The sequence below is a fragment of the Takifugu rubripes genome, chromosome 10 (assembly GCF_901000725.2).
Source record: "Takifugu rubripes chromosome 10, fTakRub1.2, whole genome shotgun sequence".
Taxonomy (NCBI): domain Eukaryota; kingdom Metazoa; phylum Chordata; class Actinopteri; order Tetraodontiformes; family Tetraodontidae; genus Takifugu; species Takifugu rubripes.
In genome coordinates, this window is record NC_042294.1 from 9,515,986 (window position 1) to 9,540,167 (window position 24,182).

General features: G+C 52.8%; 4 protein-coding genes across 8 annotated transcripts; 2 read left to right on the forward strand and 2 right to left on the reverse strand.

The window, feature by feature from the left end:
• Positions 1–20: 20 nt before the first annotated feature.
• On the reverse strand, positions 21–3,015 carry pdss1 (prenyl (decaprenyl) diphosphate synthase, subunit 1). The gene is made up of 11 exons (XM_003968134.3): positions 2,835–3,015; positions 2,212–2,279; positions 2,020–2,143; positions 1,820–1,950; positions 1,577–1,718; positions 1,405–1,516; positions 1,212–1,321; positions 1,043–1,123; positions 861–974; positions 719–799; positions 21–642 (listed from the first exon to the last, which is right to left on the reverse strand). The coding sequence occupies exons 1-11, from the start codon at positions 2,985–2,987 to the stop codon at positions 502–504; spliced, it is 1,257 nt and encodes a 418-aa protein (XP_003968183.2). The 5' UTR covers positions 2,988–3,015; the 3' UTR covers positions 21–501.
• LOC101078610 (protein adenylyltransferase SelO-like) lies at positions 3,009–6,896 on the forward strand. 4 transcript variants are annotated; one of them, XM_011608099.2, is made up of 19 exons: positions 3,009–3,754; positions 3,846–3,964; positions 4,033–4,161; positions 4,243–4,307; positions 4,370–4,426; positions 4,510–4,608; positions 4,682–4,749; positions 4,815–4,902; positions 4,966–5,035; positions 5,114–5,186; positions 5,259–5,342; positions 5,406–5,535; positions 5,618–5,662; positions 5,737–5,818; positions 5,876–5,968; positions 6,034–6,110; positions 6,175–6,218; positions 6,295–6,374; positions 6,455–6,896. In XM_011608099.2, the coding sequence occupies exons 1-19, from the start codon at positions 3,547–3,549 to the stop codon at positions 6,575–6,577; spliced, it is 1,734 nt and encodes a 577-aa protein (XP_011606401.2). In that variant the 5' UTR covers positions 3,009–3,546; the 3' UTR covers positions 6,578–6,896. The 4 variants fall into 4 exon arrangements, 3 of the variants coding, with proteins under 3 accessions (XP_011606401.2, XP_029698659.1, XP_029698658.1); XM_029842799.1 differs by having other exon boundaries at positions 3,009–3,430; positions 3,488–3,754; positions 5,737–5,968; XR_003889804.1 differs by having other exon boundaries at positions 5,737–5,968; positions 6,179–6,218; positions 6,455–6,517.
• apbb1ip (amyloid beta (A4) precursor protein-binding, family B, member 1 interacting protein) lies at positions 6,875–16,135 on the reverse strand. Of its 2 annotated transcripts, none has more exons than XM_011608098.2 (14): positions 15,648–16,135; positions 13,434–13,493; positions 13,071–13,158; positions 12,471–12,721; positions 11,876–11,953; positions 11,202–11,361; positions 10,475–10,596; positions 9,877–9,951; positions 9,664–9,807; positions 9,443–9,553; positions 8,625–8,723; positions 8,424–8,547; positions 8,300–8,352; positions 6,875–8,235 (listed from the first exon to the last, which is right to left on the reverse strand). In XM_011608098.2, exons 2-14 carry the CDS (start codon positions 13,491–13,493, stop codon positions 7,627–7,629), a joined length of 1,974 nt encoding a protein of 657 aa, XP_011606400.2. In that variant the 5' UTR covers positions 15,648–16,135; the 3' UTR covers positions 6,875–7,626. The 2 variants fall into 2 exon arrangements, with proteins under 2 accessions (XP_011606400.2, XP_029698656.1); XM_029842796.1 differs by lacking the exon at positions 15,648–16,135 and adding an exon at positions 15,489–15,629.
• Positions 16,136–17,212: 1,077 nt separating this feature from the next.
• Positions 17,213–20,337, forward strand: nell3 (NELL (neural EGFL like) family member 3). Its single transcript, XM_011608120.2, has 4 exons — positions 17,213–17,520; positions 17,661–18,220; positions 18,332–18,398; positions 18,484–20,337. Exons 1-4 carry the CDS (start codon positions 17,313–17,315, stop codon positions 20,013–20,015), a joined length of 2,367 nt encoding a protein of 788 aa, XP_011606422.2. The 5' UTR covers positions 17,213–17,312; the 3' UTR covers positions 20,016–20,337.
• Positions 20,338–24,182: the final 3,845 nt, after the last annotated feature.

A 24,182-nucleotide genomic window follows, 5' to 3' on the forward strand; every position in this document is an offset into this window, starting at 1 on the left:
GAAAGGAGACGTGCATTAAATTAGAAAAACAAATAGCAGGTTTATTAAACATGATGTTAAGGCTTTGGTTGGTACAAAGCACAGATCCTGCAACTGTCAAATCAAAGACGAGTCTGACGCGTGGACGGATCACGAAGCAGCAAACACACACACACACACACAGACGACGGTCTCTGTTCTGCTGGAGTCGCAGGTCGTTGCGACGCCGCCGCGGCTCGGAGCTAGCACGTGATGGCTCTGGAGTCTGCGGAGGCGGTCGCGGTTACAGTACGATTTTGTTTTGAGTCAGCATGTGAATAATCCCCCCCCCCCCCAAAATGACGAGTTGCCCTGAAACCTGCCCGAGTTTCTTCCATCTCATCATGTTATTTACATCTCAGTGTCGAGAGCCGTGAACCTTCGGAGGGGGGAGACCCCGAGTGTTTGATCGCGCGATCTCCCCGTCCTCGGAGGCCTCTCCCTGTCCGACCTGCGCGGTTGCCGCGGCGCCCAGCCGGAGCCTCACTTGTCTCTGGCGAGCACCATCTCGGTGAGCCTGATGAGGGCGTCCCTCTCCGCCGACGGCCTCAGCAGGCTGATGTGCCGGATGGCTTCTTGGCAGTAGCGTTGGGCCAGGTAGTTGGTCTGTTCCACGCCGTCGCTCTGCAACAGGAAGTGGAATGTAACCCGGAGGGTCCGGCTGCAAACGGCCCGCCGCGTGCGCTCCCATTGGTCGTACCTGGAGGACGTACTCCCAGGCCCGGTCGACGTCTCCTTTGGAGCTGAACCGCCTCATGATCATGGCGTGGAGCTCGGGAAACTGCAAAGGCAGAGAGCTTCAGGAACAGAGCTCGTCTGACGGATGGAGATTGGAGTCTCACCTGTTGGCAGGCAAAAAGGACCGGCCCGGTGGCCAAGCCCAGCCTGAGGTCGGCGGCCGAGGGCTTCCCCAGCTGACTGGCTCCCGAGGTGAAGTCCAGGACGTCGTCCACCAACTGCAGGAAGATGAACACTGCATCACTGCAGCACCTGCAGCACAGGTGAGATGTGACGAGTGCACTACCTGAAAGGCGATGCCCACGTTCTTTCCATACTGGAAGGCTATTTCCTGGACTTCCGGGTCAGAGTTCACCAGAATGGAGACCTTGGATGGAAGAAGAGGTCAGCACAAACACCAGCGCAGACCGTCCTCCTCCAGCGGGCTCAATGGTCTGGAGAAGGAACGTACATACTGCTTTGCAACTGTTGGCGATGAGGCTCGCCGTCTTCTTGAAGGTTTTCTCCAGGTAGTGTTTGAAGCGCTCGTTCTCGTTCTCCTTGGATCCCAGCTGCATGAATTCCCCTGAAAGCACAACACAGACGGCTGGAAGCACAAGTCCCGGCGGTCCCCCCCCCCCGACCGTGGTGGCGGCGAGAGCACGGTACCTCGCACCAGGTCCTCGATCACCTGCGACAGCACCTTCACCACCGTGATGTTGCCGATCCGAGCCAAGGCCATGGAGGCGGCGGACAGGATGAAGTCTCCAGCCAGGATGGCCTGAAAGACGGAAGATTATCCCGCGGGTCCTTCTCAGGGGAACAGGAAGTGTTCACGCACCTTCTTTTCACCCCAAATTTCGTTGATGGTCGTCTTTCCCCTGCGCCTGTCCGACCCGTCTATGACGTCATCGTGCACCAGGCTGGCGGTGTGGATCATCTCTGAGATCATGGCGATGGCGCGCTGCCCGGGCAGCAGGTCGCTGCGGAGGTCAAAGGTCATTTGCTTGGGGATCATCAAAAGGTGTGCCGGTTTTTTCCGCCCGAACCGTTTCATAAAAGGTCATTTTGGGGCCAGATTTACCCAGATCTGTTGCTGTGGATGTTGAGCGCCCGGGCCATCAGGACCACTATCATGGGTCGGATGGCTTTGCCCTTCCCATCAAAGTAGTAGTCGCACAGGAACTTTAACTCCTCCTTGGAGACGAACAGCTCCTGTCAGAGACACGGGGAATAAACTACCAAACTACCATGTAAGGGGGTGACAGGGGCCTGAAGACGCACCTTTCTGATGTCATCATAAAGGCTTTTTAAGTCCTTCTGGGCCAATGTGAAGGGGTCCTTCAGCTTTGCATCGCTGTGCAGGTTCCTGCAGCTGTAGCACCGAGGTGAGGAACCCAAAAACTGCCTGCTTAGAAAACACAAACACTGCTCAGCAAGCTAATTATGCAGACATTTAGAGCATTTCTGTCTCACCTGAAGAATAACGTAGTCGGGATTGAACCTTTTGGCTTTATCGGCGTCGACAGCTCGGCTTGCCGACCCTGAAAAACACGTTCATCTCTTTAGAAAGTGTAGAAAGAGACAATTTTATTCTACCATTTACACTGGTCAGCTTGAATACTGCTTTACACCTTTCTTATTTAATGTTTGAGTTCAAGTAGGCACCTCAATTTCATTTTAAAACAAAGGTAAGGAAACAGCACAATGTGTTACTGATTAAACGGTTATTAAATTGTGGTGACACTCAGCACAGAACGACTCAATAAAAACTGAATGGGTTTTAAAGGTCAACTGGAGTAGTTAGATTTAAAATGGACAGCGAATAAACTGAGGGCAGATCTTGTTTTATTTCCCCAGTAATCTGACCCGGTCTTGACCTTAAAGCCTGCTGAGCTCTCCACAGGCAACCGCGCCTGAAATAACTCCCGAGCAATTATTATGAATTAAAAAAGAGAAACCTGAAAGGCAAGTGTGAGCAGTACACGCGTAATGCAGAGGAGGTAATAAACCAGCGTGCAGCAGCAGGCTCGCCGGTGCTGTTTGACCTTCCAGAGTTTGACAGGACTTCCTGTCCCGTCTGCACCCGGAAAACTCACCTCACTGTGCGACCAAGATCTTCGAGACGTCCGCCCCAAGCAGGACGCCGAGGCGGACGAAGGTCTGCTAAAGCACCACGCCGTTTCAAATAAACTCGTACAGGTAAAGCTCGTACCCGAACGCCGGCACTGCCCCCACCACGGAACCGCCATATTCCCCCGGAACGTGCATCAAGTCAGGTTATATATTGGAACGGAACCGGAAATGAAGAAAGCCGTCGCCTGATGATGACGTGGAGCGAGAAAGCTGAGAGCGTTATAAATTTAATCTAAACTATATATTTTTATTTATAGCATTTCCTGTTACTATAAGACCCGCTGTTACCCGACGTTTAAATTTATAAAATTAAATACAGTTTATCGGACCAGTGTATACGATATTAAACGGCAATACTGGTGCTAACAGCTGGGTGCTAACAGGGAGCTCCTGTTTAGCCTGGAGATGCTAACAAATAAAGCTAGCTGGAGCCAAAGTGTCGTTATCAATTTGTCACTTGTGTTTAAATATTCATTTAAATATTCATTTTATTAGTTAATTAACGTTTGTTACAAGTTGCCAAAAAGGTTTTTCGACCAATGAATTAAAGGCAAATTTATGTTTGTAAAGACGAATCCTTTATTAAACCTGCAGACTGGAAATTAAAGTTACTGCTCTACACACACAATATACATGCAAAACACATGAGCATGTGTTGTTGCAGCTGTCGCCTGTATGGAAATGTGCAGTTTGCAGACAGTTGCACTGATCGCTGCAGTGGCAGCGGCCAGTTTCGCACCAGTATGTCCACAGTTCTGTCCCAGTGTTGACCAGAACTGTCATGGAACAACGTCAGACTATGTAAGATCGAGGTCGGAAACAAGTGTTTCACCCCTCATTCAGGACCTGGACCAATTTCAAGTGTCCTCCAAGAAGCTCATGGGTACAAGTGATTTCCTTGTTTACATATAATCTGTATATTTACAGAATATATTGTCCATAAGCAACACTAAGTCTACTTTCTCCTCATGCAGAAGCGTTTCCCATTGACCCGGTTGACGGCAACTTTGTTCGCACGGTTAAAAACTGCATTTTCTCCAGATCCTTGCCGACCCCTCTCAAAGGTCCACTGAGACTGGCGGCAGTTTCCACGGTGATGTGATGTCATAAACCTCCCGCGTTTATTTTCAACAGCGGGCCTCATGTCAGTTGTTTTATCAGGATGTCATCGGAGGCATCCTGAACTTGGACGTGGCGGCGGCTCGCTCAGAGGAGTTCCTGCGTTACGCTAGCGGCGGCGCTCTGATGGTGGGATCTGAGCCGCTCGCCCACAGATACGGAGGTCATCAGGTCAGCTCAGGGGTCAATTAGAGGTCATTTGGTGCAGGTTTTGTGCACCAGAGTAGTTAATGTGCGGTCTTCCTGTCTCAGTTTGGGTATTGGGCGGGGCAGCTGGGTGATGGACGAGCACACACTCTGGGCCAGTTCACTAACCGGTGAGGAGGCTGATCTGTGTTTTTAAGCCACATCAACATCTAAAACTCTGAATCCATCAAAGGAACGGTGAAGTTTGGGAACTACAGCTGAAAGGATCCGGGAAAACTCCATATTCAAGGTTTGACTCGTGTTCCTTTGTCCGGGAACATCCTCCCCCCCCCCCCCTTCTCACTCGCTCTTTTCTGAAAACGCCGCGCGCAGGTCCGGAGACGGTCGCGCCGTCGTCCGCTCGTCCGTGAGGGAGTTCCTGTGCAGCGAGGCCATGCACTTCCTGGGCGTTCCCACCAGCAGGGCGGCGAGGTCGGACCCTGGAAGGACTTGATTGGTGGCTGGGATGATGCGCCTGTCTCACCTCTTTTCCCGACTGTTTCAGTCTGATCGTGAGCGACGAGCCGGTGTTGAGGGACCAGTTCTATGATGGAAACGTGAAGGCGGAGAGAGGCGAGCCCATTTCCTTCTTCATCGGGGCGACGCTTCATTTTTAACGTTCATTTGTCTGTTTCCAGGTGCTGTTGTGCTCCGGGTCGCCCGCTCCTGGTTTCGAATCGGATCCCTGGAAATTCTGTCTGAAAGTGGCGAGTTTGGCCTCCTGAGGTGAGTCCGATCGCGCCGCGTTCCATCGCTTGGCTTCCTGTCGCTGATGGTTTCTGATTGCAGAGAGCTGATGGACTTTGTGATCGATGAGCATTTTCCTTCCATCAGCTCGGACGACCCAGATAAGTATTTGGTAGTCGAAGTTATTTCGGGATATTTCAGCGTTGTCTGATTAAAGGCTGGTCACTGAGACCCGCTTGGGTTGTTTTAGGTGTTTTACTCCACGGTGGTGAATGAAACGGCTCATCTGATCGCCCGCTGGACGTCGGTCGGCTTCGCTCACGGTGCCCTTTCACCCCTCCGACTGTCTGATTTTTCGTTTCCCGACATCTTCTGACGTTTCCTCCTCACGCCAGGCGTCTGCAACACGGACAACTTCAGCCTCCTCTCCGTCACCATCGACTACGGGCCGTTCGGCTTCGTGGAGTCCTACGATCCCAGTGCGTGTTTGACTAAACTTCCTGCCGCCCGCCCGTTGTCACGCTGACGCCCGCACGTTGCAGGTTTCGTCCCCAACGTCTCCGACGACGAGGGCCGATACAGCATCGGCGCCCAGGCCGGCGTCGGACACTTCAACCTGGGGAAGCTGCTGGCGGCGCTCCGGCCCGTCTTGACGGGAGAGCAGCAGAAAGAGTGAGCGGAGCAGCAGCCTCCATCAGAGCGGAGGTCCACGGTACCTGACAGGGTCTCTGAACCTGATGCTCCTCTTCCTCAGGGCCCAGAGCGTCTTGAACGGCTACGCCGACGTTTACCAGCGGAGGTAAACGTGAACGTTCACACGGAAAAGGTGAGGAACGATGTCTGAGCACGAGCGGTTTGGTTCTTGGTCTTCAGGATCCTGCAGCTGTTCAGAGCCAAACTGGGCCTTCTGGGCGAAGAAGAGGACGACGGCTTCCTCATCGCCCTCCTGCTGAAGGTAAGACCGGCGTCTCGGCCTCCTCTTGTTCGGTCTGATCGGTGCTGGTGTCTGCAGCTGATGGAGGACACGCGCTCCGACTTCACCTTGACCTTCAGGCAGCTGAGCGAAGCTTCGGCCGAGCAGCTTCACGGCCAAAACTTCACGCAGGTGAGGCCAGACGTGACCTCTGGCGACGGTCTCGGCTGCTGACGCTGATTCTGGTTCTCTAACAGATGTGGGCTCTTGAAGGCCTGTCGTCCCACCAGCTCTTCCCTGATTGGCTGGGCCTGTACCTGCCGCGGCTCCGCAGGTAAAACGTCCGTAAAACCTTTGATAATCTGCTGGATTACAGGCGTGAACGTGTCTGTGCTCAGGCAGCAGCGCGATGACGATTCAGGTCGCCAGAACAGGATGAAACGTGAGCAGCTGAATCAATAATCCAACACTTCCTGGTTGGTGTCGTTGGCTATTTACCTGCGTCTGCCCCCGCTCAGGTGTGAACCCGCGATACGTGCTGAGGAACTGGATGGCTGAGTCCGCTGTGCGGAAGGCCGAGAGGAATGATTTTTCTGAGGTGTGTGCGCGTGTTCGTGTGCGTGTTCCCGTTCTTCGGCCGCAGCAGACCCAACTGTCTTACCTCTTTTCCCCCACCAGGTGGCGCTCTTGCACCGCACGCTCTCCTCGCCGTTCGTTACACAAGAGGCCGCAGAGGAGGCGGGTTATGCAGCAAAACCTCCAGCCTGGGCTCGGGGGTTAAAGGTCAGCTGCTCCTCCTGAGCGGCCCACGGAGACCAAAGAGATCAAAGCATGAATAGAATTTATTCCGCGTTTGTGATCTGTGGCTTAATTGTAGACAATTATATCAAGATAATCTGATGATTGTTCATCATTTTGATAATAAAACTGCTTTAAAAAAGTTGTGTCTTCCTCTGAGCTGAATCCAGAGGGTTTTTATACGTGTGAATGTTTTAGGAGTGAGGATCAGACTGCGGCGATCGGCGCTCGACTCGTCGCGTCTGCGTTCCCGGCTTTTCTGCAGCCGTTTTGCTCAAAAATGACACAAAAACATGTTTGTTTGTTTTTCATTTAAAATAAACATTTAAATGACACATTTAAATTGATCTCAATCAAAGTAAGTTTATTTACCGTTAGCAATTTTTTGCATTTAATTTCTTGTATGTTTTTTAAAGAAATTAAAATAATTATAATAATAAAATAAGTTCCATTCTTCAAATGCGTGAGTCCAGATACTTTAAAAAGCAGGAAATTATTCCGTAGTGGAGTAAATTTATTACTTTTGGGATTAATAATCAGATACCTCAGTGGTTTTACACACAAGAGGCGTTTTCATAATATCCTCACTGACATTTAACCTTTGAATTCATTCAATCAATCAAATCAATCTTTATTTACGTAGCAACTTTTACAATTAAAATTGTTTCTAGGCGCTTCCCAGAATCCCAGGGCCTGACCCCAGACAAGCAACAGGGGCAAGGAAAAACTCCCCTTTAACAGGAAGAAACCTGGAGCAGGACCAGGCTCATGTAGGGGGACCCTCCTGCTGATGGGGGGGGGGGGGGGAGAAGACTAGGTAGGACATAGAAATACGGGTGGGTCAGTGGGGTCAGAGGTCAGTATTCAGCTTGTGGGGGTGGCAATGCCTGTAGATGAATACAGAAGGAGGGGGGCCAGAAAAACACCTGAACATTCAAGAAAAGAAAGTGGAGCATCCCTGCAGAAGATCCCCGGTCCAGTTTTATTATCGCCTCATTTAGAAGGTTGAAGCTGAACAAAGTCTCAAATCTCCGGATTGGATCCGAGTCTCTTCACGAATGATCTGCTCGCTTTTTGTTCATGGCCTTCATGAGTTCTGACATGAAGTCTCCTCCTCCCGCTCCTTCTCCCGCTCCTCCTCCACTCCCGTGCAGCGCTGGTGTAGTCCTCTTTGGGGGAGCGGGAGGCCTCTTCCTCACGGAGCCGGACGCCGTTGGAGCCGGTCTGGGGGACGCCGCCGCAGCAGGTGGCGGCGGAGGAGGTGGAGGAGGAGCCCCGGCCCCTGTCGAGATCATGGACGCAGGTGGGGGCGGGAGCAGCAGCTCCGGGTCGGGTGGAGGCGGCGGCAGAGGCTGGCTGGTCTCCGAGAAACCCAGCAGAGGAGGCGGCGGAGGGAAGGCGCTCATGCCTGGAGGGGGGGGGGGCAGGGAGTCGAAGCTGGGAGGTGGAGGCGGGAGGAAGTCCGGCGGGTCCTCTGAGGCGTCGTCGTGGGGCGGGGCCAGAGGTGGCGGCGGCAGGTGGTCCCCGGGAGCCTGGCGGTGCCCAGCGGAGGGTTTCGGGGAACGTTTGGCCATCAGGGGGGGAGGTGGAGGAGGGAACGCCGGGTCAGGAGGTGGAGGGGGAAGGATGTCCATCGGAGGAGGAGGAGGAGGAAAAACATCCTAGAAGGAACGATCAGGCATCAGCAGCGGGATTATGGGAAATGTAGGACGCGATGATATTTACCTGTGGAGCAGCTCCTGGTGGAGGTTTGGGAACGTGACCGTTGGCCGGACTCGCTGTGAAAAGAAAAAGGGCGTGAGGAGCCGTGCCGGCGCGTCTGGGACGCCTCGCGGCGGCGAACCTTTACCTTTGATGGTCGTTGGCGGCGTGGGCGGGCCGTCGCTGGACGGCTTGCTGCAGTTGGTCCACGCCGAGGTGACGGCCGCCTTCCTCAGGGCTGTCTGGTAGTTTTGATGCAGCGCGGTGCCGTACTGGAAGAGAGGCCACTGGGCCTGTGACTCTCGCTTCCTCCGTTAAAGGCGTTAAAAGAGCGGCGGCGTTTAATCACCTTAGCGATCCGTATCCCGGCGACCCAGAGGTTCATGGTCCAGGCGTCGTCGCAGCACAGGTATTTGATGTACTGAGACTCCTTTTGGATCTGAGGATGCTGAAGAAACAGATAAGGTGGAGTCAGAAACAGGCCACGCCCACAGCCGCAGGACTCCTCCCCTCCGGCGGGGCTGCAGTCCCACTGTCCGCCGCTAGGGTGCAGCAGCGAGGCAGCGTCCAAACACATGATGTGTTTGTTTAAATGCGCAGCTGCTGGTTTATTGATGTTTTTAAAAATATAACCGACTATGATCACAGAAGGTTGATATTTGTTTCTCTAACTCTAATCTGCTGATTCGACGGCTTCTCGGGTGAGACAGGGAGAAACAAAAAAACCCTCGAACTGATCGCAACCACCCAAGTCTTCATTTCCACATCGTCAGCGTCTCTCCACAGGCCTTAAATTTAACAACTGATTTCGGGAACTGTTTCGTCTCCTTTTTCCACTTTCGACTGAAAAAATTAGTTTTTTCACTTCCTCATCACAAATGAAAGGTGCTGCCAGATGGACAAAATCGGATTTTCACGTATAAACACAACATATTCCCCATATTTTTACACATCTAATGTCACAAACAGGTAAATGTTGAGGCGGGGCCTATTCAAACAGGTTTGAATATGAACTTCAACACCTCGGAACCGTGAGAACAAACCAATAAAACCTTATTTAACTCCCGCAGTTCGTTTTCCCACCACTAGATGTCAACCCGCTTGGCTAGCGATTTAAATTCCAGGTTCCAACGGTGGAAAAAAGAACCAGCGATGATGCGAACTCACCTTCAGGACGAAGCAGAACTCCGTGGGGGCCTTGTATTTGCTCCTGAAGTCTTTGCCGTAGTAAACGTTTAAGTTGTCGAACTGTACGAAGCAGATGAGGTCACGGGACGACTGCGGGGACAGGGAAGGGGACATTAAAGCTAACGGTAGCGCGCAGCTAGCAGGGCGGGTTCCCAAAGCCCCTGAGTGATGTTGCTGCTGGTGGAAGACGTTTAGTGGACCTTGGTCTTCCCTTTGGGGACGTAATAAAGGCCGGAGGCCCTCAGCTGGAAGAGACGCTGCTTCCAGGACTTCTTCCCGTCCTCCCTGAGGTGGAGCACCGCCTCCAGGTCGGGGACGATGATGGACGTCCCGCAGAAGTTCTCCTGAGTGGGGACGGAGGAGTGAGGAAGCGCGACGTTAGCGAGAAGTTCAACGGTTTCCGCTTCTCTTACCTTTATCAGTATTTCTTTGTCTTTGTCCTTGATGGCTTGGAGAGTTTTCTTGTCCTTCTTCCACAGATAAAAGTTCTGCAGAGGATAAAATAAAGGATCTAGATTCATGTGTGACTGGTTGTTATATGACACATGTTCTCATCTAGCTGCCTGTAGCACAGATGCTAATTTGTTTTGACGCCATCGATAATGTCCTGCTATGATTGCTAACACTAACAGTTTAGCAAATTTTGGCTAACGCAGGCTCCGTCCTGTTATCGAGTCTTTTTTTTATTTGCATTAGCCAAAAGCGCTAATTAGCCTCAGAAATGATGACAAACTGCTAGCCGGGATGTAGCTGAGCCATCGGGGACGGCAGCTGCGGATTAGCTCGAAGCTAACTGTGCTGCAGTGCATCAAATGGCAACATTTATGTTAAATTGTTTGTTTTCTTAGCTAGTTGCCATTTTAGCGCTAACGGCTAACGCAGGTCATCAGGATCTCTTCACACGGACGTTAACTTTCGTCCCGTCTCATCTCTCAGCTGTGAAACGATCCAGATGTTGCCGGGGGGGGGGGGCTGATGGTGGGGTATGTGAGCGTGTCAGAGGGGGCAAACCTGGGGGTTTTTGAAGACCTCGTTTTTCTCTGGACGCTCCTGAAAGAAAACCTTGTTCTGGCTGTCTCTGGTCCAGGCTAACAGCGGCTCCACCAGGTTCTCGTGGTCCTCAAACGTGCGTTCTGGGCGGGAGAACCGCAGCAAGTTTTAATTATTAATCATTTAATTGTGTTATGTGTTGTCAGTGTGACGGTCGCTGCTAAACACGTGTGTGTGTGTGTGTGTGTGTGTGTGTGAGAGGGGGATTGTTGACGGAGATGGAAAATCTGACCTCTGTGGTGCGTTTGGGTGACAAAAATCCCTCATTTAATCTGTCAAACCACCCACGCACACACACACACACACACACACTCATTCACGGATGACACAGGAGCATCCACTCATGCGCTCACCAGTCAGATATGAGCTTTTAATAGCCTCCATGTGTCAGACGCACCACCGCGTTAACGATAAAAATAAAGTATTTAATGGATCACGATTCATGACGGAGCCTTGGAGCGAGAACTGTCCGACACAGCAGCTTAAGCCCGCGCCTGTGTGTGTGTGTGTGTGTTCTTCCTGTCTCAGGCTGCTAATGAAAACAGCTGCTCCTCACAGGCCGAACCGCCATGCTACCGCTACGTTAGCATTAGCCCACAGTGAAGGAGAACCAGCGGGTTCCTTCCTCTCCTGCGGTTTTTCCCGTCCTCATCCCGGTCCGGAGCGGCTCGGTTCTGCCGGGACTCACCGAGCTGCAGCTCGGCGTTGGTCTCGCACAGGCTCCAGTCCACGTTGCAGTCGCAGTGGGTCTTCTCGAACAGGTTGTCCAGGACGTCCCGGACGCTCTGCCTCTCGTCCACCATCAGCGTCTTGGAGCTGCCGTCGTTCAGCAGCACCTTCACCACCAGCTGTGGGGGAGATTAGCATGGAAGCGCTAACAACGTGACGCTAACGTGGACTTCTGTCTGTGTCTGGAGGTTCTGGACCGACGCTTGTGGGTCCGGAGGCACCCGAGGGCCCCGTTTCCTCCGGAAGTGAGACGTTTAGCGATGTTCGGATCGTTCGGCTAACACTAGCAGGCGGCACCTGTGACACGTCGGCGGTTCTTTACCAGCCCGACTGTTTCCACATGCGCCTGTGAATGTGTGAAATTTTAAGGCCTTTAGCGGTTTTAAACGGAAAAACCACCAACTGCAGCCTCCCCCCCTGCCCCCCCCACGTGCCCAGCTGTTGTGGGTATGTGGGGGGGGCAGGTTCCTGAGCCTTCCGGTTCCCCTCAGATGACAGAAAATTGAGATAATTTAAAGAAACGAGGAAGGTTTTTAATTTAAACGCATGCTAGCTGCTAGCTTCCGGTTTCTGTTGTCACCTCCAGCGCTGAGAAAATGTCCACGCCCAACGCACGCCGTCGGCTTAGCTCACCTTCTTCACCTTAGCTTCTTTTAGCTTCTCGAGCGCTAGCTTGATTTTGTCGGCTTTCATCTGCGCTTCGATTTCCTCCTTGAAGGATAGAAAAAGAAAAAGGATTTTATTAGTTCTCCGATGTCGCTGGACTGACGCCTCGCGCCAGATCGCTAACGTGACGTTAGCAATTTCCTTTGTTAAAGGTCGATCACAGGTCAAACTGCGCCGAGTTTCGCTAATGACGTGTTTTCATAGCTGGATTGTCGATCGTCACACTTTCATATGAGAACTTTGCACGTTTTTTCGAGCGTTTTTAATAAAGTCGTGCAGCTCAGCGCACGAGAGCTGCTAAAGCAATAAGTTAGCGCCCTCTTAGCTTCCCCTCCTGAACCCGTTTCTCTGCACAGGTTTGATCTGTTCCAGAACCCTCCGAGGTGTTATCGGAGAACTTTTACCCATTTCCACGGAGACAGACCGGACTGGGAACCGGCGATGCTTTGATGTTCTTTTAGCGTAAAACTGCCTTTGAAGGATCAAAGCAGAGAACTTTTAACCCTCGACTAGAACTCTCACTTCAGTTCTAAAAGTGGCTACGGTCGCTAATTCTGCTCACCATCGAGGGTTTAACAGACTGAGGGGGCGGAACCGGGAGCGGCGAGGTGGCAGAGGACGCCGGACTAGGGCTGCAGGAGGAGGATGTGGAAACGGCGCCGCGGCTCTTGGGCGGCAGGTGCGGCTGTGGCGGCGGCGGCACCTTCAGGTCCTCGATCTCAGCCGCCAGTTTCTGCTCTGTGGCGTTGAGGTCGGCCACCAGGTCGGCCATGAGGGCGTCCAGGTCGCTGTCCTCCAGCTCCTGCAGAGACTCTGAAAGAGGCGTTAAAAACAGCACGTCGACATCACTTTAATCTTTAACGGTCACACAAATCCACCGATGCTAACAAGCTAAACACATACAACAAATGCCTTTGTCAGCACACGGTTAGCATTGGCGTGGTCATCCAAAATCAAACTGCCAATGGTGCTACGATTAGCCACATCAGCTATTTGTTTAGTGGTTGTTGTTTTTTTTAGCTAATATTAGCTTGAACCAACAGACTGGACCCTTTTGAGGCAGTGTAACGTGAGTGTTGCGAAACTGTAGCACTTTAGCAACATGCATCGCGCAAGGCGTCAACGCCCAGCGCCACATGACGTTTCCACACAAGCTAGTCACCATTCAGGTCGGGGAAGCCGATGGAGAAGCTGACTTCTTCGCTGGTGCTGGGGGGGGCGTCGGGAGGGGCCATTTCCTGATCCAGACTCTGCAGGGAGAAACGAGCGTGGTGGTGAGATTAGCCGCGGCGGCGCTGGAGACTAATCTGCAACACATTCTGCAACAAAGCTCGACCTTCAACAGCACCGGCTAAATACCCACAATGCCCCATCTGTGTGGTTAGCACCCCCCCACCGGGACGCCTGCGTGCCATCCAAAACCACCGTTGTCAGTATTACAGGTTCCTTCTAACTCTAATTCTGGTTAAATGTGTGGAATTCAATGTTTTCATGCTAGGTGTGTTAGCTAGGTGTGTTAGCTAACCTTGGTCAGAAGGTCCATCTCCCCCAGCATCTCGCTGAACATGGCGTCGATGTCGTCCATCTGCGTGACGCAACATCAGAACAATCAGATTCAATGACTTCATCACATGACAAAAATAAGATACACACACACTAAGCTAACATGCTAGCATGTGAAGTTAGCTGACGGCCTTCGGATCAAAAACAAATCTGTTTATTTTCCTTTGAGTACCGTTTCCTGATTTATTTCAGCTTGTGGCTGTAGCTAACGGTGTGTTGAGAAAAGCATTAGCGTTAGCGCTTAGCCCTAGTTTCTTTGCCTTCCAGGCATGAATACTTTCCCAGAACTTGTTGTCTCTTGTTGAACTCACATGTCAAACCGGTAGTTTAACATTTTTGCATGCTCTTTCAGCCTTAGGCCTAAAAACATGCATCTGGACGGTAAAATGCAACAGCTGCTAAATATTCCAAAGCTAAAGAAGCCGATTGGAATATATTTCCGCTATTTATGGACACATGCCATCGCTCTGCTCACTAATGCTCCTCACTTCAGTTCTGGTTGTCTCGGCGTTCATGAGACGTTGGCTGGGGGCGTCACTGGCTAACGGATGCTAACGCTGAGGCCGTCACCTCTGAGTAATGGAACACATGTGACAGATGTGTCACGGCTGTGGAACACTACGCTAACACATCTGTAGACCACAAAAAGATGATTTTAGGCTAAACATCTCAAACAAAGGCTTTATCTACTAGCTCTCCGCTAGTTGCTCGTTAGCCTGCTAATGCTAATTGTGCCAGTTTGGTGCAGGTAGTTTTAAAATTTGGATTTGCTGAGCAGACATGAGCTACGGCTAACATTAGGAGTTAGCGTACTCAGGGCCGTTAACCTGATGGCTGCTCGCTCTGGACAACAGGGACTGTTATTATGGGATGGATTAGGATCAGACAAATCTCTCTGGCTTTGATCTGATGAACAGCCCTTGATGTTCTTTTTTTTTTTAGCTTTGCAGAAGTTCATCTGGTTCTCCTCCACAGGAAGTGCTGCACTTCCTGCCTCTCGGTGTTTCGAAATCTTGAAGGAAATGATGCTAACCCGCTAACGTACCGTCGCTCCTCCTGACTGACGTGATGAAATTGTGCCTCAGAGGAGTCACCGAAGAAAAAACGTTAATAACATGACATGCTAACGCTGTGGGGACGGCATGCTAACACTACTTGAATAAATATATAGTTATATTTATGTTTATTTAGTAGTCCAGCACTTGTATGTTAGCATTAGCACTATAAAAATTGAAATGAACAGGTCCAGAAGGGTTTTGAAGACTAGAAACACTTTCTTCTTTACAACAACCAATTAGCCTTTTGTTGTTCATGCTTGGTCAGCACTTCCCTTTAAGATTAAATTGGTTTTGCCTTTAATATTACAAAATACTCGTTCTTGTTGGTTTAAATGTGCAAATCTGGATATGCTGGAAGGTTCCTAGTGTATTTGCTAAGCTAACTGTCTCCAGGCAACGATCGCGCTGTATTTTGTGTACTGACCTTTGAAAACATCGCAGCTTTAGCGTTAGCTGCCTGTTTTTTGGTCTGGGCTGTTGCCAAATCTTTGATGTGGAAACTTTGGAAATAGTTACACTTGAAAAACTGTTAGCATTGAAACGAACCCTGCAAACAAATCGTCTTTTCCCCGGAACCTCCTGTTAAAAATTCTGTTATGATCCATAAATTTTATCTCCTCATAAAGGCGCCGCAGTATCGGCGGGGATAGAAAAAAGAAGCAAAAGTCCAACATTCGTTAATCCAGAAGCTTCTCTGGAGAAAACAAAACCCAGATTTGATCAGAAAAACTTCAAATCAGTTCTGGACTCAATCCTAAATCGGAAACCAGAATCGACCCGACAGAACCGCTAGTTTTCCACAATCAGCGCCCAGAAAAAAACAATAATCAACAATAATCGTCAAATTTCCTTTGATTTCTTTGACGTCACATCAAAGCCCGCCTGAGCTGAGACTGTTGTGCAACTGTCAAAGTCAGAAAGGGACTAAAAATGGTTCCACCGGGTCGTAAACCACCAACCTTCATCAACCTTTGGCTAACGGCCGCTCTGTTAGCATAAATTAGCTTCGTTGAAGCAAATCTGATTAAGAAAAACCCCTCGCGGAGACTTCTGTGGACAGTTTTCTGTCCCAGCCAGGGACCGTCCGGGTGTTGCTCAAAGCTCAAGATCCGACTCACCTTGTGGGAAGTTCTGTTTGGGCTCCCTCAGCTGGACATGGGTTCCACCTCAGAAGGTTCTCCAGAGGTTCTCCAGGCAGAGAACGTGTGAGCATCTGCTGACGCTGCCCTGCTCAACGCGGAAGTTCAGGTCCAGACCTGTCGCTGAATTCCTGCGAAACACTTCGACACTTTCACAACCCCACACACACACACACACACACTCACACACACACACACACACACTCACACACACACGCCTCCTTATCTGCAACAGGGAACTGGTGGACCTGCTCTTTAGAAACATTTGAAGGACTCAAAGATCCTGAAAGTGTCCGAGTCAGCAGAAGGAATGTTGGTGTGTGTGCGTGTGTGTGTGTGTGTGTGTGCGTGTGTGTGCGTGTGTGTTAATAATTCACCTGATTTACTGCAGGAGCGGCCAAAAGGAAATAAAGATAAAGAACCTCTGGGGGACAAAACTGTCCTCTCACAGGAACTAAATTAGCATCAATTGAGGAAGTCCCCCCCCCACACACACACACACAGCCCCCCCCCACACACACACGCACCCAGCCCCCCCCCCCATAACACCAGGTCAGGTGTTCCAGGTGAGCAGCGAGGGAAACGTTCGCCCCTGTGGGCGGAGTCAGCTGGAGGACGTGGAAGCGGTGAGCGTTCCTGGATGCTAACCATGCTAAAGACCTAGCAGAGAGCTGGAGGCCTGAAGGCCGGTGCTGTAGCGCCCTCTGCTGAGCTGCACCTGCAGAACACCTGAGCCTGGTGGGCGGAGCCACACCTGTTCAAAAGGAGATCCAAGAATCCGAGACTCGAGTCTGATAAAAAAAAACAGGAATAAAGACCCGGATCCCACTTCTGCCACCTGCCTGCCCTCTCGCGGATGGATCGATAAAAAAATAGACCCCAGCCGAGCTGCAGACGGGAGAAAACCGGGAAAACCAGCTCGGCATTCCTGACCTCCCGCCACCAGCCTTCCACAAAGGTTTGACCTTTGAACCCGGGCGCAACGTGTTGACAAGGACCCGGACCAGCAGCTGTCTCAACATTCCGGGTGGCAGGAAGCAAGAGAAGCGTTTGGGGGGGGGGGGGGGGGGGGGCGGTGAAGGGTTAAGCTGAAACCCGACGCTAATGAAGTCTCAGGAATTCCTCATCCCGACGCGGTGCGGGGCTCAGAGAGCAGCAGCGTCTCGCGCTCTGGAGCCTCACTGACGGTCGGGAAGCCCAGAGCTGAAGGTGGGCAAGTTCTCCCGGGGGGGTCGGGGGGTGGTGGGGGGGGTTCATCCAGGGAAGAGTTCTAACGCGCCTCTCTCTTCTTTAGTAGCGACACAGCGAGGGAAGTCTGACCGCACCATGGTTCCACCCGCCGCGGCCCTGTTGCTGCTGCTGTCCTGGGGGGTCCAGACGAGCGGGGGCCCCGGGGCGGCCCGACCGCCGCGGCGCTCCGGCGCCAGCCAGCATCCCGTCCTCTCCCCCAGAGGCGCGGCAGAGACGCACGCGTCTCTCCAGCTGTTCCGGCACGGCGACGCGGAGGGCGGCGGCGGCGGCGCGCGGCTGAGAGCGCACGAGGCGCCACCTGCGGCGTGCGCGGATGTGGACTGCGGCGCGTCTCCGAAGCCCGGCAACGGCACGCGGGAGTGCAGAGGGATCGAGTGCAGGCTCCCCGCGAGGATGAGAGCCCAGCACCGCGGCAGGGCGTGTGCGGGAGAGGAGTGCGTGGCCGGAGCGGAGCTCCGCGTCGCCTCCTCCCCGCGTCCTCCCGCACATCTGGCCGACAGAGCCGCGCAGTTTCTGGGAGATTTCCCGGATCTGGAATATCCGCCGCCGGAACTGGGAGCAGCGCCCCTGGGGGTCCAGCTGACGTGTGACATCAAACCAGGTGAATTCCGCTTTGATCTTTGGGCATCCGTGGTTCCAGGCGTGGACACGATGGTCCAGAACCAGAGGAACCGGGCTCAAACCCTTTGATGCTTTGATGTTCCCTCTTTGGTCTTCAACTCTCTGCGATTTCCCTCCCAGGAGAGAACGAAGTGCCCTCAGAAGACGCCCTCATCCTGCACCTGCAGCTGGCGAAGGGTCAGGAGACGCTGGTGGAGGCCCTGCGGGCCCAGCAGGTGGTCCTCCGGGACCTGCAGCAGAAGCTGGCGGAGCAGCAGGGGGCGCTGCTGTCCCAGCAGAGCGCCATCCTGGAGCAGCAGCGCGGCATGTACGAGCAGATGGACGCGGTCCAGGCCCAGTGCGGCCTCCTCTCCGACGCCTTCAAACAGGCGTCCTTCCGGGACCTGCAGGGGGAGCTGCAGAGCTACTTCCAGAGCCACCTGGCGGGTCAGCAGAACCAGGCCCGCGGCCACCCGCAGAGGCCCGACACCTCCGACAGAGCCGGCGCGGCTCCCGAAGCCACGGATGCCATCGGAGAGGCTCACTTCCCCCAGCCTCTGCTTGGCTGCGCCGCCCCCTGTGGTCAGGAGGAGTACTGCAACGCCGCGAGGGCGCCGCCGCGGTGCGACAGGTGCAGCGCGTGTCCGCCGGGCTTCTTCCTGATCTCACAGTGCTCCGCCACCGCAGACAGGATGTGCCAGGTATCGCTCGGCTCGCGTCATGCTAATCTGACGTCATGCTAATCTCGCGTCATGCTAATCTGACGTCATGCTAATCTCGCGTCATGCTAATCGGGTCTCCCCGTCTCCCAGGACAGGGACGAGTGTCTCGAGCTCCCGAGGATTTGCGGAGAGCGGGTGAAATGCCTCAACACTCCGGGTACGTCCGACACATTCCCGCCCGCCTCGGAGAGGGCGGCCGGAAGTTCGCCGCCATCTTTGGTGTCTCTGTTGTCTCGTCTCAGGGGGCTTCAGGTGTCTCGGGGTGTCGGAGAGGGAGGCGCCGACCGGCTTCTGTGGCCGCGACTACTTCTACAACCGGGAGCTCCAGGAGTGCCAGGCCTGTTCGGACTGTGACGGCGAGCCCGTGTCCGCTCCCTGCACGCCGACCGGCGACGCCGTCTGCGCGGCGCCCTCAGAGACCCGCCTCTCTCGGGCCTGGGCCGCCCACGTCGCGGTTCCCCCCGCCAGGACCTCCGGCGCGCACATCTTCCCGGGGCTCCAGATGGACATTCAGGGGGCGGGGCCCCGCGACCTGCTGTCCGTCGATGCGGGTCGCCTGGCGTTCCGGCAGCACGGCCTCGTGTGGCTGGATCAGAACTTCGCGGTCCGGCACAGCTGCAGGAACTTCCTCCAGGTGGGTTTGAGGCTCGACGGGAGCCAGGAGGACGAGGGCCGGGACCTCAGCGGCGTCCGCATCGAGCAGCCGGACGGGAAGTTCTTCCAGGGCGCCAGCGTCAGCGCCTGCGTGGAGGTGGAGCCGGACCAGGCCGTGGCGCTGGTGCTGAGGAGTCCGAACCAACACTGCAACCAAAGCACGGACCTTCAGGTCCACGACGTGGCCGCGCCGAGCTTCAGCCTCCTCTGGCTGTCGCACGACACCGGCGCCGTCGCCATGACGGCGCAGATGACCCTGCTGACGCACTACCAGACCAGCTACCGCCCGACGTTCCGCACCACCGCCGTGTCGGACCCGTACATGGTCGCGCTCACCCACGACAACCGCGGCGTGCGCTTCACCGAGAGCGGCGTGGTCCGGTTCGTGCTCCAACAGGCGCTGTTCGCCATGGGCCACGCCTGCGTGCGCGAGGGCTTCTCCCTCAGCGCCTACGCCGCCCACAACGGTACCGGCCGGGAGGTGGCCCAGGCCTTCAAGGCGGGCGTCCACTACAGGGACACGTCCATCACCCTCTCCGGAACCGCCGGCGTGTCGGGAGGGGACGCGCTCAGCTTCGAAATCACGTCGCCGGCCCAGTGCAACGTCCGGTACTTCGGGGACAGCACCGGCATCAGCACGCTGAGCCTGATCTGGATCCCCGCGGCCCTGTCCTCCTCCCTGACCGCTACCGTGTCCAAGACCGGACTGCCGTTCGGAGCGGTCCGGAATAAACCGCTGCTGTTCCAGCAGGCGGGCCCGGACGCCCCGCAGGTCCATCTGGCCCGGCCCGGGGAGTCAAACGGCCAGAAGAATTTTGTATTCCGGGAAAAGGGGACAACGAACGTGGCCCTGAACCTGAAGCTGATCCACTCCTGCAGCGTGCTGAAGCTAACGCTGCAGCGGGTCGGGGGTCAGGGCCAGCACGCCGGACCCCTGGCCCAGCAGGTGTCCGGCTCCATGCCCGAGGGCGGCCTGTGGGCCAGTATCGGACTGAGGGCCTCGTTCGAGGTCCAGAACGGCACCACCGTGTTTGTGACTCTGGACTGCCTCCGTGGACGCGTCAACCAGATCACCCAGGAGGGCGGCACCAACATCTCCATCCTCTGGGTCGCGGCATGATCAAAGGAAAATGATTTTTTTTTAAACGTCCATATTTGGGCGGCAGGAAGACGCGACCAAATCAGAGAGTAATCTATTACAGTTCCACACGTACAAATACTCTAAGTACTGCAGCGTTTGAAGTACTTCGGCTGGTTGAGCAGCGACCAATTCTTGATGTGTGTGTGTGTGCGTGTGTGTGTGTGTGTGCATGGTGCTTTTATGGGTGTGTACACAGACATTAGCATATCCACTTTAGCATATGTGTATAATTCATATATGTATATGTATATTTCCTTTTCCTGGATGTATGTTTACTGTAATAAACCTTATTTTATTATTATTTTCAGGTGTGTTAAAGCAGCAGTTTGACGTTTCGGGACGAATGTTTATTATGGGATGGCTGACACCACCCTCGGCTAGTTAGCTTAGCTGAAACAGCTAGCTGAGCCTTGAAATCCGTCTCTCCAGTCACATGACTGAGTTCCCAGCATGGCACTTCATACTGCAGCGATGCTAAGCTAACAGCTAACTGTGAGGGAAACGTGCATCTTCCAAAGTGTCGGTTTCCAAGAATCGGGAATCACCTGCACAATTTTGTGGTTGTGTGAGATATTTATTTGCCTTTTTTTAACACAAGTACGTTGCATTAATATTATGGGATGCGTCCGTCCCTCAGACTGTTGTTACGTTAGCCTGAACCGTGACTGTTGAAGAGCTGCTCATCCGCCCTAATTTCCTCAATTAGGGTCAATTAAAGGTTTTTGGGATCTGGCAGCAGAAGCACAACAGAAACTCGCTGCTTTTCTTCTCACCTCGTTACGTTTGGGGCTCGAAGCGTTAGCATGCAGCTAACGCCAAGTAAAATTCATATCGACTTCCGGCCGTTTGTGACATTTATTGCCTCGTCGGATGAGCTTGTCCTTATCTGGAACAGATGCTTCCAGTGTTGCAGGGATTTCCCCAGCAGGAGCCTTTAATCCGGAGAGTTTAATCTGCTACGACGTCATTTTTGAGGTTGTTTTGCTTTGATTCAGGGTTGGAAAGCGAAATGCTAATTTTGTCTCGCCACAATGAGAAAGAGCAGCAAATGCGCCAAAACTGAAGTCATAATTCCAGGAAAACTGGAAAACCTGAACTGTACGTCCATCTACACCCTTCTGGTAAACGTCGTAAACATTCTTTAACCTGTTTTAGCGTAGCGTAGCATAACAATCAGCAAGGGAGTGAGGACGCAGAGGAAAAATGTGTGGTTGTGAGAGTCAATCAAACTGGCGGGATTAGAACCAGCTGTTCCAGTAGAAGCTCCAGATGCCTGAAGCTCCTCGAACGCAGCGCCTCTTATTTGATCTCCACCGTCAGACACATCAAAACCAAACATCAAAGCAGGAAAGACGGGAAAGCGCGATCCATTTTTCTTTTTTGCCGAGGATCGGATGACGGCGCGAGGAACCGCAGAAACATTTCCATTTGTGGTAAATTACCGATGCCGGTGGGACTCCTGGCTCTGCCGCGTGTGCACGTGGAAACGCATCAATCAGGATGGACGCAAGAGTGCTCTTGCATGCTAGCTAATGCTAGCTCTGCTAGCTGGATCATGAGCTAAACTGGACTTCGGGGAAATGTTTGAGGGCTTTTTCTGGGATTTTGCTTTGAATTAGCAATAAAACATGCTAAAATCCAGGAGCTGCCAGGCCCACACCAACAGTTTGTGTGTGTGTGTGTGTGTGTTGGGGGGGGGTTGACACATGACACATGTGTCATGTGTATTCTCACATTAGTCCTCCTACCTTCTAATTTTATTCTGGGGATTGAAGGTGAAACCAAACGGAGGGATCCACTTCTTCTTCTTCTGGAGGAGGAGAAACAAAATCGAGGTTTTTAGCGTCAGCAGGAAGTCAGAATGTGGTTGAGCTGCTGAGGTTCTTTCGGTGGGAACTCATTTAGCTCCCACTTCTGCTTCTGCCCCCTCAAAAGGACCTTTCAGCGGCCACAGTCCCGTGTTTGTTCCTCCTCCGTCCATCTGCGAGAGTGTTTTTCTCGTCATTAGAGCGTTCGCTGATGCATGAGCGAGCGCACACAAACACGGGCTGTCTGAAAGGCACGGTTCTGGTACCGGGCTTCTACGGGTTAGGACTATAGCTGACCTCAGCAGGCCCGTCCAGAACCTCCCAAAAATCACACACACACACACACACACATGGGGGGGGGGGGGGTCAGTCTATCTGGGTATGGACAGGACGGGAAGCCGTGTCTCCATAAAGATGCCATTTAAAGGGCTAATGGTTTCATCTGTGTGTGTGTGTGTGTGTGTGTGTGTGTGTGTGTTGGAGGATCCTCTGGTGTATATTTAAATGCTCTTTCACTCATATCAACTCCCTGCTGCTTGGGGGGTTAATTGGTTTCTCCCTGAATACATCCATACAAATGAGTCTGTGTGTGTGTGTGTGTGTGTGTGTGTGTGTGTGTGTTTATGTAGTAGAACACATGCTGATGTGGTGTTCCAGGTGCACCGGAAGGTCAGCGAAGCTAATGAGAAACGAGCCTCGGTGGTGCGACTGCGTCTTCACCTCAGGTTGTTTTTGGGGAACAACAGGAACCAAAACTGTCGCCGCCTTAGGGGGGTCCAGAGGAGCCCTCGCTGGTCTGGGGTCCAGAGGAGCCCTCGCTGATCTGGGGTCCAGAGGAGCCCTCGCTGGTCTGGGGTCCAGAGGAGCCCTCGCTGGTCTGGGGTCCAGAGGAGCCCTCGCTGGTCTGGGAGTCCAGAGGAGCCCTCGCTGATCTGGGGTCCAGAGGAGCCCTCGCTGGTCTGGGGTCCAGAGGAGCCCTCGCTGGTCTGGGGTCCAGAGGAGCCCTCGCTGATCTGGGGTCCAGAGGAGCCCTCGCTGGTCTGGGGTTCAGAGGAGCCCTCGCTGGTCTGGACGCCATTATTGGATCCTGAAGTCAGAGGGGAAACTTCCCCACCTGCAAGGCCTGTTGAAATGATGCTCGTCTCCGTCGACCTTTCTTGACCTTTCTTGACCTCTTGTTGACCTCTTGTTGACCTCTGCCTGAAGCCTCCCAACTGTGGGCAGAATCGAAGACATTTAACATGTTTTACCATCATTTCTCGCTGCTGTCGGGGTCGTTCTAACGGTTTAAAGCATTTTGGGACAAATGAGGCCAATTTAAACGAGTTCTGCCGACGGTAATAAAACCAGTTTAAGTAGAATTGGAAGGGAAACCAGTTGTTTGCCAGCTGCCAGCAATCTTCAAAAGAGGAAACAAAATCAGCCGATTTGGCTCCGTATGAAAGACGAATCCAGATATTTTTTTCTTTTCATGGCAAATTTAAAAAAATGTCTTTACGTCCAAAGAGCGAAACATGAAACCTTTTTAAATCCACCACATGGTGAAAACTTTACGGGATAATTACAGAAAAGACTCAAAAAACAATGGTAAGAGTTACATTTACAGGTTCATGTTGTTTTCCCCCTCAAATTTAACAAATTTAGAGGTTTTTTCTTGCTAATCCAACATTGTTGCATCGACAAACAAACCTAAACTACAAATTTTACATTTAAACAGTCAATTTAAATCCAATAATTCTAAAGTTCAGGATGGAATCAGTCTCGTAAACGGCAAATGTTCGTTGCTGCTACTCACATCTGCTAAACCTTAGCTAAAAAATGTAATAGCCGACTAACATGTGTAACTACTTGCTAACATCTGCCACAATAATGCTTCTTCAGATGTGCTGACAGATGTTTTTTGGACTCTTTAGTCAGTTAAAAGTAGAGTTTAAGGTTTGTTTACAGCTTGTCACTATTGGCTGTTTTAATCTGTTTAGCTAATTGGACGGCTAAAGATTGACAGCTGGAACTTCTGGTGTCACCCAAGCATTCGCTAATGCAACGCTAGTCGACAGCCGCCAACATCTGGCTCAGGTTAGCTAGCACACGCCCCCGGGGTGGAGGACGGACTTCAGCGGTTCTCCTGCCTCCGAGTCGGAGCGTCTCTCTTTGATTTCATCTATTGTTCTGCTCATAAATCACGGCTAAAGTCGCTTCTCGATACTTTCAAATTTACAGCACTTTTTTTCTGCCAACCAATCGCGTGCAGCCCTTCGTGTCCTCCACAGAGCTGGAGGTTCGGGTCATCCGGAGGTGACATTTGACGTAGCAACGTGGTGGCGCATCATCAAGGTTG